This window comes from Anas platyrhynchos, chromosome 16 (assembly GCF_047663525.1).
Source record: "Anas platyrhynchos isolate ZD024472 breed Pekin duck chromosome 16, IASCAAS_PekinDuck_T2T, whole genome shotgun sequence".
NCBI classification, from domain to species: Eukaryota; Metazoa; Chordata; class Aves; order Anseriformes; family Anatidae; genus Anas; species Anas platyrhynchos.
In genome coordinates this window covers 12,458,741-12,471,793 of record NC_092602.1, presented here as the reverse complement: position 1 = coordinate 12,471,793, position 13,053 = coordinate 12,458,741, and the positions used below count along the sequence as shown (strand labels likewise).

Below are 13,053 nucleotides of genomic sequence, written 5' to 3'. Positions count from 1 at the left end.
GTATGGGAAAACAATGTTTCAGTGATCAAATTTTAGAGGGAAAAACTCAGTTGTCTTTCCTGGTCTGGCTGCAAACTGAAGTGATGGAGATAGCTTTTTCAGACTGGTATTCCTTTTTTTGAAGTAAATATAAAGAGATAAGAATTTATTACTGCAAAGGAGAAAAAAAATCATAAGCAATGAAGATAAGGATATATTATTTTTGATGATGCTTTAAACAATTCATCACGGGGCTAAGAAGGGTGAGTTATTTGTTTTGCATTGCAATAAATTTTGTGAAAAGTCCCAGCCTTTTCCCAGTGCCACAGAACAGAAATCAGAAAAATGTTTTAAAAGGCAAGAAGTAAATACAAGTGAAATTTAAACTTCCCGAGAAAGCAGCATGCTGGTTGGAGAGGTGGATTACTGAGGAGAGAGCAGAGAAGTCAGAGCAGTGTAATATATGCAAATCACACAGCTGTAATTTATCATGCGAATCCATTCTCACAATAGTATATTGTATGGCACAAAATAAAGTCCCTGAGGGCTCATCTTTTGACTTACTCTGAAGCTTTAAAGGTTTGCCATTTGAGAATTAATGTTTACAAGATCTGAAAACAACAGACATTGTGAGTGAAAATCCTGAAAAGCACTTCTGCAGGCATGCAAAAGATATCCTTCATAATCTGTGCAGGCTATTTAACTAAAGATGCTCTGACCCTTACAAACAAATCTCTGTCCATTCCATCTGTCATGTGCTCAAGAAGTTCCAGTTCTAGGAACCCAATTGCTTTTCTCATATATTTACTTAAAACAGCTTCGTTGCCTGATTTCTAAGTCTACCACAACATTACGCTGGTCCTTAAAACATAATCTTCATCCTTCTCCTGATTGCTTTGTGAACATTTCCACCTCTCCCCCAGACCCACAATACTAACAATCAGATAAGCACATATTTCAAGGCTTGGAGCCACCTGCCTGCATTGGCTAGTCTAGCAAGAGCTTCTACACCATTCTTAAAATATTTTTCATTGGGCAATTTGCTTCTCAGAACTCAGCACTGTGGCTGACCCTTCTTTCCTTCAACACCCCTATTTTTCTTTCCTTTTCTCTTGGCTACTTTTATTACCCTGATCACAGTGCACGATGCATCCTGTCCCCCTGGTGAAGTTCTTGTAATAGGAAATTCACGCTTTCCCAAACTTCTTTTTCCTTAACCTCTGGTTACATTACTCTATTTTTACACAAGTAAAGAGTAAAGGCATTCCTATGCAAGAAAAAAAAAAAAAGGCTTTTTTGTAACCGCTTCCACCATGTTCTACCACCACACATATATTCAGTGTGTAACAGTTTGTCATGACACTCAAAGAGTGTGGCATATACACAACAGATTAATATGCATAATCAATAGCACATGTATCACTTAAACAGGACTATTATTAATGGAGTAACTCATGTCAAAGTGATGATTGCATATTTATAACTATGGCAATTGGAGCTATGCAAAGCATTCTCTCAATCTAAAGACAGATCTGGTCTCATTTTAGAAAACTGGTTGAAACCAAAACAAAGTTTCTCCCTTTAAATCTTTTGTTATAAAGTAGAACACTTCCATACATTCAAATACAGAAGTATTTTTTCTCCAAAAGCAGAAGATTGTGCAGTTTTGGTTATGAAGTTTAGTATTTCCATATAAACCCGTCTACTTCAAAGAAGCCCTGAGAGGGGGGATGGCCCAGAACAAGCTCTAGTCCATGACCTCTTCTACATACATATAACTGTGTATACACAGACACGCAGATGAGTTATCAAAATATAGGGAACAAAATTGCATGCATGGTGCTGCAGAAAGAGCATGCTTGATTAAGGGAATGACAATGCATAGAAGAGAACAAGCTCTATGGCTGTGACAAAAAGACCGGCTTTCAAGTAGGCCTTACATTGAATAGGATTATAATAATTCATTCTAGTTTCAATAAAATTGAAACTTCATAGACTTTCTAGTGACTTACAGACACGAAGTAGCATCAAGAAAGAAACACTTTCTTTAAATTCTTTTCACACGTTCATTTAGCAGTCAAGGAAATATATATATATATATTAGAAATGATTGATATTGCTAATATTTATACTACATGTAGGAGGGAAATGAAGAATCTCAGTTATGTCTATGCCTTCTATGTGATTTCTAATAGTACAATAAATTACGTTAATTTCTGTGACCATGTATGTTGATTTTCAAGTAAAAGTCCCTGCACAGCAAAGACATGCAAACAAATCATGGCTTGACAAAATAAAATACCCTGTTACAGCATGTGAAGAGCTACTTCCAGTGCCCTGTACATCAGTTTTATTTTGGTTAGAGACCTCCTTGCCTACAACCACTCAAAAGACCTGAGACCAAGCCATCTGAGAGCCAGCCCTGGATGGGTAGGGTGGCTGGTGGAAAAGGCAGCAGCAGCTTTCTTGACTGATAATGCATGGCAACTCAAACTCCTCCTGACAAAGCAGATTAATGCTTTGGTAGGAGACATATTCCTACTTGGCACTGAATTGCAAATGAACAAAAGGCCTCTTCCTGCCTAAATATCACCCCCGGAGCACTCTATCAAAACTCACCTCATTTGATACAAGCATCTGCAGAGGGTATTTTCCCCTCCATGCCTCCCATGTCCTTCTCTAACATCTACTGCAGGAGATCAGTAGCCTATACAATTTATCGCAGCTGTCAAGGCTAATTTATTCATGCGATCTGGCAGTAATCAAAAAGACTGAGATCGATGTGCCAGCAAACCCTGACATTTATTCATACTTTAAAGTCTCGGTTGACCTTGAACCACAGCTAACTGGAGCTGAACTTGTCAGCAGCTCTGAGAGCCTCACTGGGTCTGGCAGATCAGCGCCTCCAGGCTAAAGGCACAATGTCAATGCAACAAACACCCGGACCGCAAGCATGAAGGGCTGAAGCACAGAGGGATGAGTAGCGGACCAAGGAAAACAGCACCTTAGCAATGGAGCAGTCACAGACCCTCCAGATGGAGGCACTAGTTGCACTAGTGCAGCTTGTACCTGCATGTTCCCACAGTACAGCTGCTCAGAAGTCAGTAAATTTATTGTTGAGGGGTAAGAAGGGTGAGGGAAAGGAGTCAAGAAGAAATATGGCACAGACTTGCCAGCAGCAACACAAGCAGGACACCCTGGGTTGTCCTCAGCAGACCAGACTGGCCCCGTGTGGGGATCCATCAGGAGACAAAGGAGGAAACAGAAAATAATCCATCCTTCCCTCCCAGGAGGGGAACAGACAACAGGGCAACAGAGATACACCAGGAACTCTGCAACCTGCCAGTACAATGTGGCAAGGCCAGATGGAAGCAGGAACAGGAAAAATTTGATCAAGAGACCTGCTTTAAGTGTGCACTTGCCCTCTTATTCAGGAATATGCTTAAGAATTTACTTATTCCCTTTGAAGTCCATCACCCTTATCTTCTTCTCATTCGGTGAAGCCCTAATGGAACATAACATAGTTCCTATAATGCACATGTAATGTGTCCTAAATGAATCATTTCGGGCTTCAAATTCAGAGCAATTGGTAAGGAAATGTAATAGTCTATTTAAAATAGTTCCAACCTAGGTGTTGTCATCAAATGACTCCCAAACATTGTACAAGGACATTTTTAGAGCCTTCTGCCTTGGTTTCCCCTTGCTTAAACGGAGGCATGCTTATTTGCCTGCTCCCCAGAGTGTGCTAGGAATTATGGGCATGACATGTTTCAAAGCTATTTAACTGTTTTTCTGTTGATACAAAGATATTTACATAAATGACATTCTATTAGAGAAACAAAAACATCTACATGGCATTTTAGGTACAAATACGCAGCTACGGCTTTACTGAAACACACTAATACATTATTTTATTACAGTCAAAACACTTGAATATGTAATACGCAGTTGTATCTAAGAGATTTTGTAGACGTGCTTTGATGCTTCTTTGGGTTCTCCTTGGCTGCATTTCTCACACTATAAATTCTATATGTCACATTAAATATGATTTTTTTCAGTGAGATCCGCTTTTTCTAAGCCTAGAATACAAATAGAAATGACAGATATGCCCTTTTGCGTTTGTTTTCCCTTTATTGGAAATAGCTAACACCTTTCCACTATGTTGGAAGGAAGCTACCAATGAAGAGCAGTTGACATTCTGATCGCTGCACGTGCGCATAGATTTGTCTAACATTGCCATCCGGTCTAATCTGATATTCAAGGAAGAGAAACAATCAATGACATATGAGCTTTCAAAGGTAATCTTCCTACATGGATTTAAACTAGCTGCAGTACGTGAGCAGTGAAACTACATCTGGAGCTATGTAAGTTATAATAGAGCACTAATAAAGCCTTTCAGTCACCCTGTTTCCCTATTTTTTCCAATGCAGACAACAAAATTTAACAGAGAATCTGAGGTCTTCTTAATGGGCACTTGAAATATCTGAATAGAATTTTTGTTCAGTTCCTTTCTTCCCTACTAAAAGGATGTAATTTTCATAGTGTCATTTGTGCAGGAACAAAGCAGGTATTGGTATTCAGCTCCACAATAATAATAATAACAAAAGGACAGAACAAGTGTGGTAAATGGGTGTCATCAAGTTTCCAAATCCTGCCAGACAGTATGATCTAAAGGTACATTATCGCACACATCATATCCCAAAATATTGTTATGAAACATTCCCACAAAGCTTTTAAAGGACATTGAATTGAAGGAAATGGTATAGCTCTGCAGGATGAATAATTTATTTATTTATTTGGACAATTGATGACTGCTGTCCTTCCGAAGGACTGCAAGCAAATGCTCACTGCCACCAGCACTCTTACGGAAGGTAACACAAAACTGAGGCACGCTTAAGAAAATATTTTGGGGTGTACTTGCAGGAGGAATACTAGGTGGTGATGGATGAACTCTTCATCTGCTCACCTCTTTGTGCCAAGGACCACTGCTGTGCCCAGACACTGGAATTTAAAAACATTTTAAAAACAATTATTGCATTAAAAACTTCTCATTGGTAACCAATCCTCTGCTGCCTTAAACAGCAAATAATTTCTATTTCATAAACAGCGTTAAGCAGGTGTTTATTTATTTATTTATTTTTCCTCTGGATTACCCACACTGCAAATGATACTGGTCTTGGCACTGAGGAGTGAGCCTTTAGTCAAAGGCAGAGGTTACACATAGTACTCCTTCCCTTCAGCTTGGAAGACTCCATCACATAGCTGTATTGTGTTGCTCTATGTGTTGTTCTATTCAGGCAACACTATCATAAGGGTAATTATTAGAGGTAATTATTAGTTTGTCTGACATTTCTTTAGCAACCTACCCCCCCCCCAAAAAAAAAAAAAAAAAGGGTATCGCCTCCTACCATTTTCTGGGCAGCATTAAAACCAAACCATCTAATCAAATCAAAAATCCCAAACCTCTCCCATCCCCAAACTCAAAGCTCAGCTGTGTCCCTCATGCTCACCTGACAAGAATGCTTCCAATCCCCAGTGGTAAGGATTTATATGCTTCTGCTTAATGCCATAAATAACACCAACTTGAGCTTTCCTAAAAGAGTAACACCTCATCAACAAATGATAATTTATACATTGCAACCCTTACAATCTCATCACAGGACCCCATACTCAGGGATGGAGGATCCTACTCTGAGGCTGAAGTACATCTTCATAAATTAGGTGGTTTGTCTGGAGGACAGAACTTGGGAAAACCTTTCCAGCAACACAGACACACACAGGAGCCCTGGCCAGGGAGAGAATTTTTGCACCACGGGTCTCACCCCCAAGCTGCTTATCCAGGACTTACCTGGGCTTGCTGGCCTGGGTCAGGAACATAAGAAAAACTGGCCCAGATCAACGCTTCACTCCAACTACAAAAGCCCAAGCTGAACAAAGTCCTGCCAGCCTGAGAGCCCTGGGTGCTGCCCAGAGGCTCAGATCAAGCCTCTTATCTCCAAACCAGAAACCACCTGCAGAGCTAATCACCAGGTCAGGTAGTGCATGGGCCTCTCCTTGCTCTGGGAACAGCTGATATCCTGAAATGCCTGAATTTCATTTTGGAGTGGAAACGAGATATTTTCCACAATACTGATTTTTTTTTTTCTTTTTTCAGTGTTCTGAAAAAGACTCAAAATAACTTAAAAAAAAAAAAAAGAGAGAGAGAGAGAGAGAGAGAGAGAGAAACCTTTTTCCAGATTTCCAAGATGGGCACCTAGCTAAGGGAAGACAGTTGGGCACCACACAACAGCCCAAGCCAGGCTTTCAGTGACCATCATAAAAATTAAGAATCCTACAAAATATTTGGAGTTTTGCATGAGCTGTAATTTGTGACAGAAAATATGTTGTATCAGAAAGTTTCTGACCAGCTGCAGCTCATCTCTAGGCTTTTGGTTTTCAGTCTCATCATTAGGCAAGGGAAAGCTATTTCAATCCCAACACAATTAGCACTCTCAACTTCTCCGCGTTTTTCCTCACTTTCATTCAGTTCACACTTGACACTGCGGAGGAACCTGCAGGAGATTAAACCGCCAGGAAAGTGGCTGAGAAGAAAGCAGCAATGACTGAGGAAGCATTTTCTTTCCTCAGTTCCTTTGCTGCTGGTCTGTTTCTGAAACTCTGAGCCTTGTGCTTTTATAATGTTCTGGTACATGAAAGAGTTTGTAACATAAAATGTTACACTCAATGGAGCATGATGTGATATTGAAGCCAAATGGCCAGATGCTCTTTTCTGAGCTATTTCCAATGCTCCCACGTTAGAGAATGTTTTTAACAGTATTCACAAGCTCTGGTTCTGTAGTTTGATGGCAATTTCATGCTAGAGCACCATTGCACTATGTTCTGATGAAAACATTGTTTTCCATTTGAGGTTACAGTTATCTTCAATTTGATTTTTTTTTTTTTTTTTTTTTTTTTTTTTAAAAAGGGGAGGGCTCAATCTGCTTCAAAGAAATAGCAGGCAGGTGTGGAGATGGACTCTCTCCCCAGAAATAAGATTGTGCATCTTATTTTGAGTACAATTAGGAATATATAACATATCTCATAGGAAAAAGAAAAAAAAAAAAACACAAAACAAGACACATATATTCTAACTTAGTTGTGAGCCAAAGGCCATGTTTCAGCTGTTTGGCTTTGTTTTACATTGTTTTTGTAGTCCTCCCTTTCATGTGTGGGAAGACCCTTTACAAACCTTTCTGGTTTGAAATGTGGTTGATGTCAGCCGCTTGAAACCTGGCACTGGTTGTCACCCTGGGATTCATCCTTCTTTTCATGGTTTTCTTGTTTGCTGACAACTCTGCATCTCTTTGGTTCACTGCACAGATGCATGAGCACCAGTTACAGGGATGACAGAGCCACGGAGTCAGAACCAGATTTTCCGAGCTGCTCATACATTTATTGCCACACGCAGCCCACTGGGACGTGCACTCTTTGGCCATGAGGGCAGCCATGGTTTGTGGTGACTTTGGACTCTCCAGAATTGAGCAGCCTGGGATAAAATGCCAGTAAGAGCATCTCCACATACAGCTAAGTCTGTCTCTTCCTCCAGACAGAATGCATTACTGCTCTACACAAACATCAAGCCTAATTTCATCCTGTTTGAATCAACATACCTCCATGGGAATTAAAAGATGCTGAGCGTTTATATGCACATCGCCATAGAATAGATTTTTCTAATCCCTATTTTAAAGAGGGAAAGGAGTTGCAAACCGATGTAATCCAGGCACTATGAATTCAATCCTACCATGATTTCTTAGTGCTTGACTTCACAACTGTAACATTCTGTTACCTTCGGAAATGTCTGTAAAAATGCTAAATTAAACTGGAGATGGAAAAGAAAACCACTTTACTTACATAGCTTATCTGGAAGGTGAGACTAGGAGATTTATCACAGAGATCTTTGCAACCTGCACATAGGGGTGACTTCACTAACAGTGGATTACATCACTCAATAGGATTTTGCTCTGGCAATGCAGAGTTCATTGCGTAACTGGTCAAATAATTTTAATAGCATTTAAATTCATGCTGGAAATGCTGCTTCATTGCACTCCATAGTGAACAGGCACGTGTAAGGACAACGTGCACTACAGATGTCAGAAACTGTGAATTTTTGTTAACATTCTTTAAGTGATAAAATGTCTTCAAAGTGAAAGGCTTTCTTTTAAAACTTTTCATCTGAAACCGAATTACTTTATTCTGAAAATTACAGCTTGGGAAAGGTCAAAATAAAAATGAAGTATTTTGAATTTACTGAAGTAAAACCTTTTGATTAACCTGCATTTTTGTATAATTTTCACTTGTACACTACCACTGCGTGTGGGAAAAAAATATGAAATTTTGAAAAACTCTAGAACGGCATTCCCACTTCTTAACTCTGAGACTAGAAGGCATCTGCCCTCATGAATCACAAGGGTAAAAAGCATCATCCAGAATTCAGAATTAAAATTTGCCATACATAAATCTTGTGACATTTTTATTACAGCACACCAACCTCGAATCTGTGTTTAAAACACTGCCTGCTCAAAGGAACAAAGGAATCTAAATCTCCTTAGCTAAAAGTAATAAAATAAGGTCAAGAATTCACTATTCAACTACCTGCCATTAGTGTTTCTGCTCAGAGAAAACACAGCTCATTTGGTTTTTAGGAAAGCAAAGCTAGGTCATACAGCATAAATTTGGAGAGTATGATTTGCTTGTGCGTTAGGTAATGAGTTCTATTTCCTGTTAGAGAGATTCCAGTGAATCTGCATCATGATTTTTCACAGTTCAAACAATATTTCTATAAAGACAAAGGTGGGACTCTCTGTATCTCTCTATATACAACCCAGGCTTGCTTTCAGCTAGGTGGGTTGGCCACTCTTAACCACATAATCTAAGCCCTGTTGGAGAACTAAGCCATCACCTGAATCCACCACAGAATTAACCTGCCACACTGGTGCCTATGGATATTCCCAGTTGATCTCTCCGGCCAGGACTTCTTAAACTCCAGGTTCCTTTAAGATATCTCAAATTGGGTAAGATACTATGTTTTTATTTTGCTTTAATTATTATTACTACTGTTTTAAAAATCTCTGAGATAGCACTGAAAACAATTCATCAACTAATGCAGATGTCCTCCTTAGAGGTATATTACAGTGCTATTGAGAAGAAAGTAATTTGGCTGATGCTGGATGTGAGAGTGAAAAAGTTTTGTTTTCATCTGTCGATGTGACAACAATTTTATTTAATTTATTTAGATTCTTAATGGTGGAAACAGAATTTCATTTTTTTGCTGGAGCATCCTTTAAGATGAATGCTTGATCTCTTCCCACTCACCATTACAGTCGATGTGTACAAAATAAGAACAACAATTCATTCACCTTATCATTGCAGCACCAGAAGAAGAGAAGAGATACTTAGTGCAATGATTAATGAGTCTGCTATAAAAAGATGCATCATAAACTGCTTGTATTAGGTCAAAACATAAACTAGGCTTTTACTGTTTATATAATCCCTTTCCAAATAACTAAATATGTTTGTAAGCTCCCACTCAGGAGCTTACCACTCAATTTCTTACAGGGTCATAATTTGTGACCCTCACCTAAATGGATCCCTCTCTTCCTCTATATTTTAAATACGTGTCTGAACAAAAATCAAGCACTAGGTGACTGTCCCATTTCTATTGGGCCATCTCACTGTACTGCAGGTCAGAGAGACCATTCGGTGCCCAGAAGCAGCAAAGATGAACATGATCTACCCTGAGACAAGGCTGTCTCCTTAAGGCATTGACACATCCACAGCTTTTCTGCAGGAGAAAGTTCCATCATTTTTCCTCATCTCTGCTTCCAGGTTGGTTAAAGGATAGCTGAACCAGGCTGAAATACAAGCAGGGCTATCTACCCCTCACTGGATCCAAGCAGGACCAAGGAGATGGAGCAGTGGCATGGTGGCTGGTGCTGAGCAGCAAACAAGGCAAGGTGCTGGTGCTTGTGGAGCACACCCCATCCACACAGGAGTCAGGCACAATTTGACTTCATACACTTCCAGGTCAAAATCAGCTTTTAGCTGTTCACAGACAATTCCCATCAGGTTTAGAAGCTGGTTTTGGAACACTAACAGAATCAAAACATCTGTCCAAACCGGAATGCAGTCCTGTATTTATCCATCTTGCAGTGAAACTGTCATCTTTGAAAAATATACTACAAGATGACATTATATAAGGGTCCATCTATTTCCCTACTGTTGCTAGCCTGCAAACATACCCACCTCCCTTTTATTTCCCAGAATGGCTGGTGCTTTTCCCAATCAAAGCATTATCTCCCTAGCCTGGCAGACACTGGCTTCACTGCAAAGCTACCCCATTAGGAGAATGTCACAGCTCTAACCAGTATATTTACACAAAAATAAACAAACAAACAAACAAACAAACAAAAAATGCGAGTTAAAAAGAACTGGAGAGCCCAGAGTATTTTCATCAGATGTGGTACTCCCAATCATTTTATGTGGGGCTTACTCAATATAGAAAATTGCTTAGGCTAATTATATAAATATTCCCAACTCTGGAATTTAGAAAAGGGTACAGCTAACACTGGAATATCCAAGATTTATTTATTTATTTTTTTAAATAAACAATAGATCTGAGGGGGATTAGCTGGGTTATCAAATAGTATCCTCCCAAATCAGCTCATTAGTTGCACCGACTTTCCCTATTTCACATTATGAAAACAATTTAAATGAAGGTTCATTAGATGCAATGTAATCTAATTCAGACTCTCCAAGCCTAATCCATTTTCCTTTAGCAGTAACATGATGATAATTTGCTAAGAAGTTTAAAGGATTATTGTCATAGCTTTTTAAAATAGGGACTATTTTCAGCCGAACGTGTCCCACCACTTCCCCACCATTATTTCTTGCTCTTTATTCATCCATTTATTCCTTCCTTTTGTGTCTTTCATTGCTTCACACACAGTCACACATGGGCAATAGCATCCCACCATGCAGCTGCAGGGGACATGCTCAGTACTCTGCCTCTCTTCCCTGCTCAGCTCGCCCAGGTGCTGTGCCAGTACAGCCACACTCCAGGGAAAGACAGCAGTAGCCCAGTTACCCTCACAAGGCTTTTGAGCAACAGCAAGTCTTCAACACTGGCTGCTGCAGAGAAAAGTTGGACAGCATCATGTGGAGATTTTCCTAGGAGATTCAGTGTACCATGAGGCTCGCAGCTATGTCACACATTTGCTATAAAATCCATGCTGTGTGGCTTCTTCTGCTCCAGACTGGAAAGCTGAGCTAATATTCATTGTATAGGCACTGTGCTGAAATGCTAAGGAAATACTGTGTGGGAGGCTTGTGGCTTTGTAATTTCCTGGCCAGCCTCTGCCCTCCTGGTCCGAGTTTCTGGTCTGCAGTTGTCCTTGTTCCATGGCTGCTCCTCTGGATGCTGGTCCTTGTGCAGATCAGCACACCAGGACTCAGGAAAGGAATGAATTTTTGCAACTTACTTTGAGATTTTGCAGTTATAAAAAAAGTCTTTGTAGCTTCACAGGGATTTTATAAATATCCTACAGGGAAGGGAAGATGTTCCCGTGCATTTTCGTGCTGCTAGTTTCTGACAGCTCTGAAAGACACCCAGGAGGGGATCAGCAGAGGACTTGCAGATTAGAAGGCGCACACACTGTGTTACTTACTGTGCTGGATTCAGGCAGAAAACATAGACGGATGGTTCCGTGCTATTGTCATACAATGCATTATACAGCTTATTGCAGAATGAACTCAATCATACTCCTGTACTTTTATAAATCCCTTTTCCAACTTTTAGAGTAGGGTTAATTATTCCTTATACAGTAAGAAAACAAATGAGCACACAAGCAAACAAACAAAAGCCCCAAAGACCAAGAACTGGTTTCTAGAACTTGGTATCTACAGACTTTAACAGGCTTCCTACCCCTGAAAACCTGTCTTCACACACTTCAAATCCTCGGCTCTTCAAGCAAGTGCCATTTCATAATCCTATTAAAACCTTTGCCTCCATTTACCAGGAGCCCTAATCGTACTCAGCAAGTTCTTCTCGTCTAAGGAAGAGTGACAGCTTTCAGATTTCTTAGGAGGCTTATTCATCAGCCACACCAGAGTTTTGCCAGAGCGTTCAATCTATTCAGGAAGCAGCCATGTGGAAAAAGTTTCAAACAGCTCAAAGCCCTGCACAATGATAAAGGAAAGCTCACACAATCCTGGTAATAGCCTGACCCTCTTAAGGAAAATTGGATGATTTGTGGTAGCAGTTTTTCTGTCCCCAGTGTGAATTCTGAACCTGAAAGTGTACGCAGTGTAGCCACACAGTCCCATTAAAAACCCCATCCCTCTTGCGATTCTGCAATAATAAACACACACCCATATGCAAAAACATGCTCTGGCTACAATGACCTTCCCTCCCAGCCCACTGGTGTGAAGGAGTTTGGAGCCATTTTACAAAAAAAAAAAAAAAAGAGCTGGATAAAGGATGGACTAATTTGATGTTCAGTGTTTCAGCATGAGCAGAATATATGCTTTAACGAGCACATTACATGCACCAGGGACGTGTTTCTGTGAAGCAGGGAATAAAGAGTAAGGGGAAAATAATTAAACAGCCAGCTTTATAATGAGAAAACTGTGTTCATGCAACATTAAGTAGTCTAATTTTCAAGTGCTAAGCAATGGCAGGTTCCTTGGACTTCAGAAGGACTTGCTGGCAAGCAGCACCTTAAAAACAAGGCCAAAGGATGACAAGTATCAAATAGGCTCAGAAGCACAGTGCGGACTGATACCTGCTGGCCCCAAAGACTCTGTGAGAATACCACTGAAGAAGTCACAAAGTACAAGTCTGAAGGAAGACAATGTTGGAAAACATGATGTACAGCAATCTCAGGACTGTACCTGTACCCCGTAGTTCTTATTCTGTAAAAAAGACCCTTAATGTCCTAAAACACCACAGCAATTATCATGTGTATTATGTAGAACATCTCTCAGCCTGGCCTTAGTTTTCCATCAGTACTGCATCTGCTAGACCACATGCATACAACA

The 13,053-nt window shown here is 40.1% G+C and overlaps 1 protein-coding gene across 12 annotated transcripts in view; it reads right to left on the bottom strand.

Annotated features, from left to right (window-relative positions):
* The window catches only part of GALNT9 (polypeptide N-acetylgalactosaminyltransferase 9), a 429,083-nt gene that overhangs the window by 60,306 nt on the left and 355,724 nt on the right, over positions 1 to 13,053 (bottom strand). The window contains exons 1-3 of one of the 12 annotated variants that reach the window (XM_038187426.2): positions 5,828 to 5,970; positions 5,490 to 5,572; positions 4,946 to 4,980 (exon numbers count right to left, since the gene is read on the bottom strand). The exons of 10 other annotated variants lie outside the window; for them this stretch is intronic. In XM_038187426.2, the coding sequence (XP_038043354.1) occupies positions 4,946 to 4,980; positions 5,490 to 5,572; positions 5,828 to 5,856 (147 nt within the window). In that variant the 5' untranslated portion in view covers positions 5,857 to 5,970. Of the gene's footprint in view, positions 1 to 4,945; positions 4,981 to 5,489; positions 5,573 to 5,827; positions 5,971 to 13,053 lie in introns of those variants that run through there. One more of the 12 variants, XM_038187427.2, reaches the window with a different exon arrangement.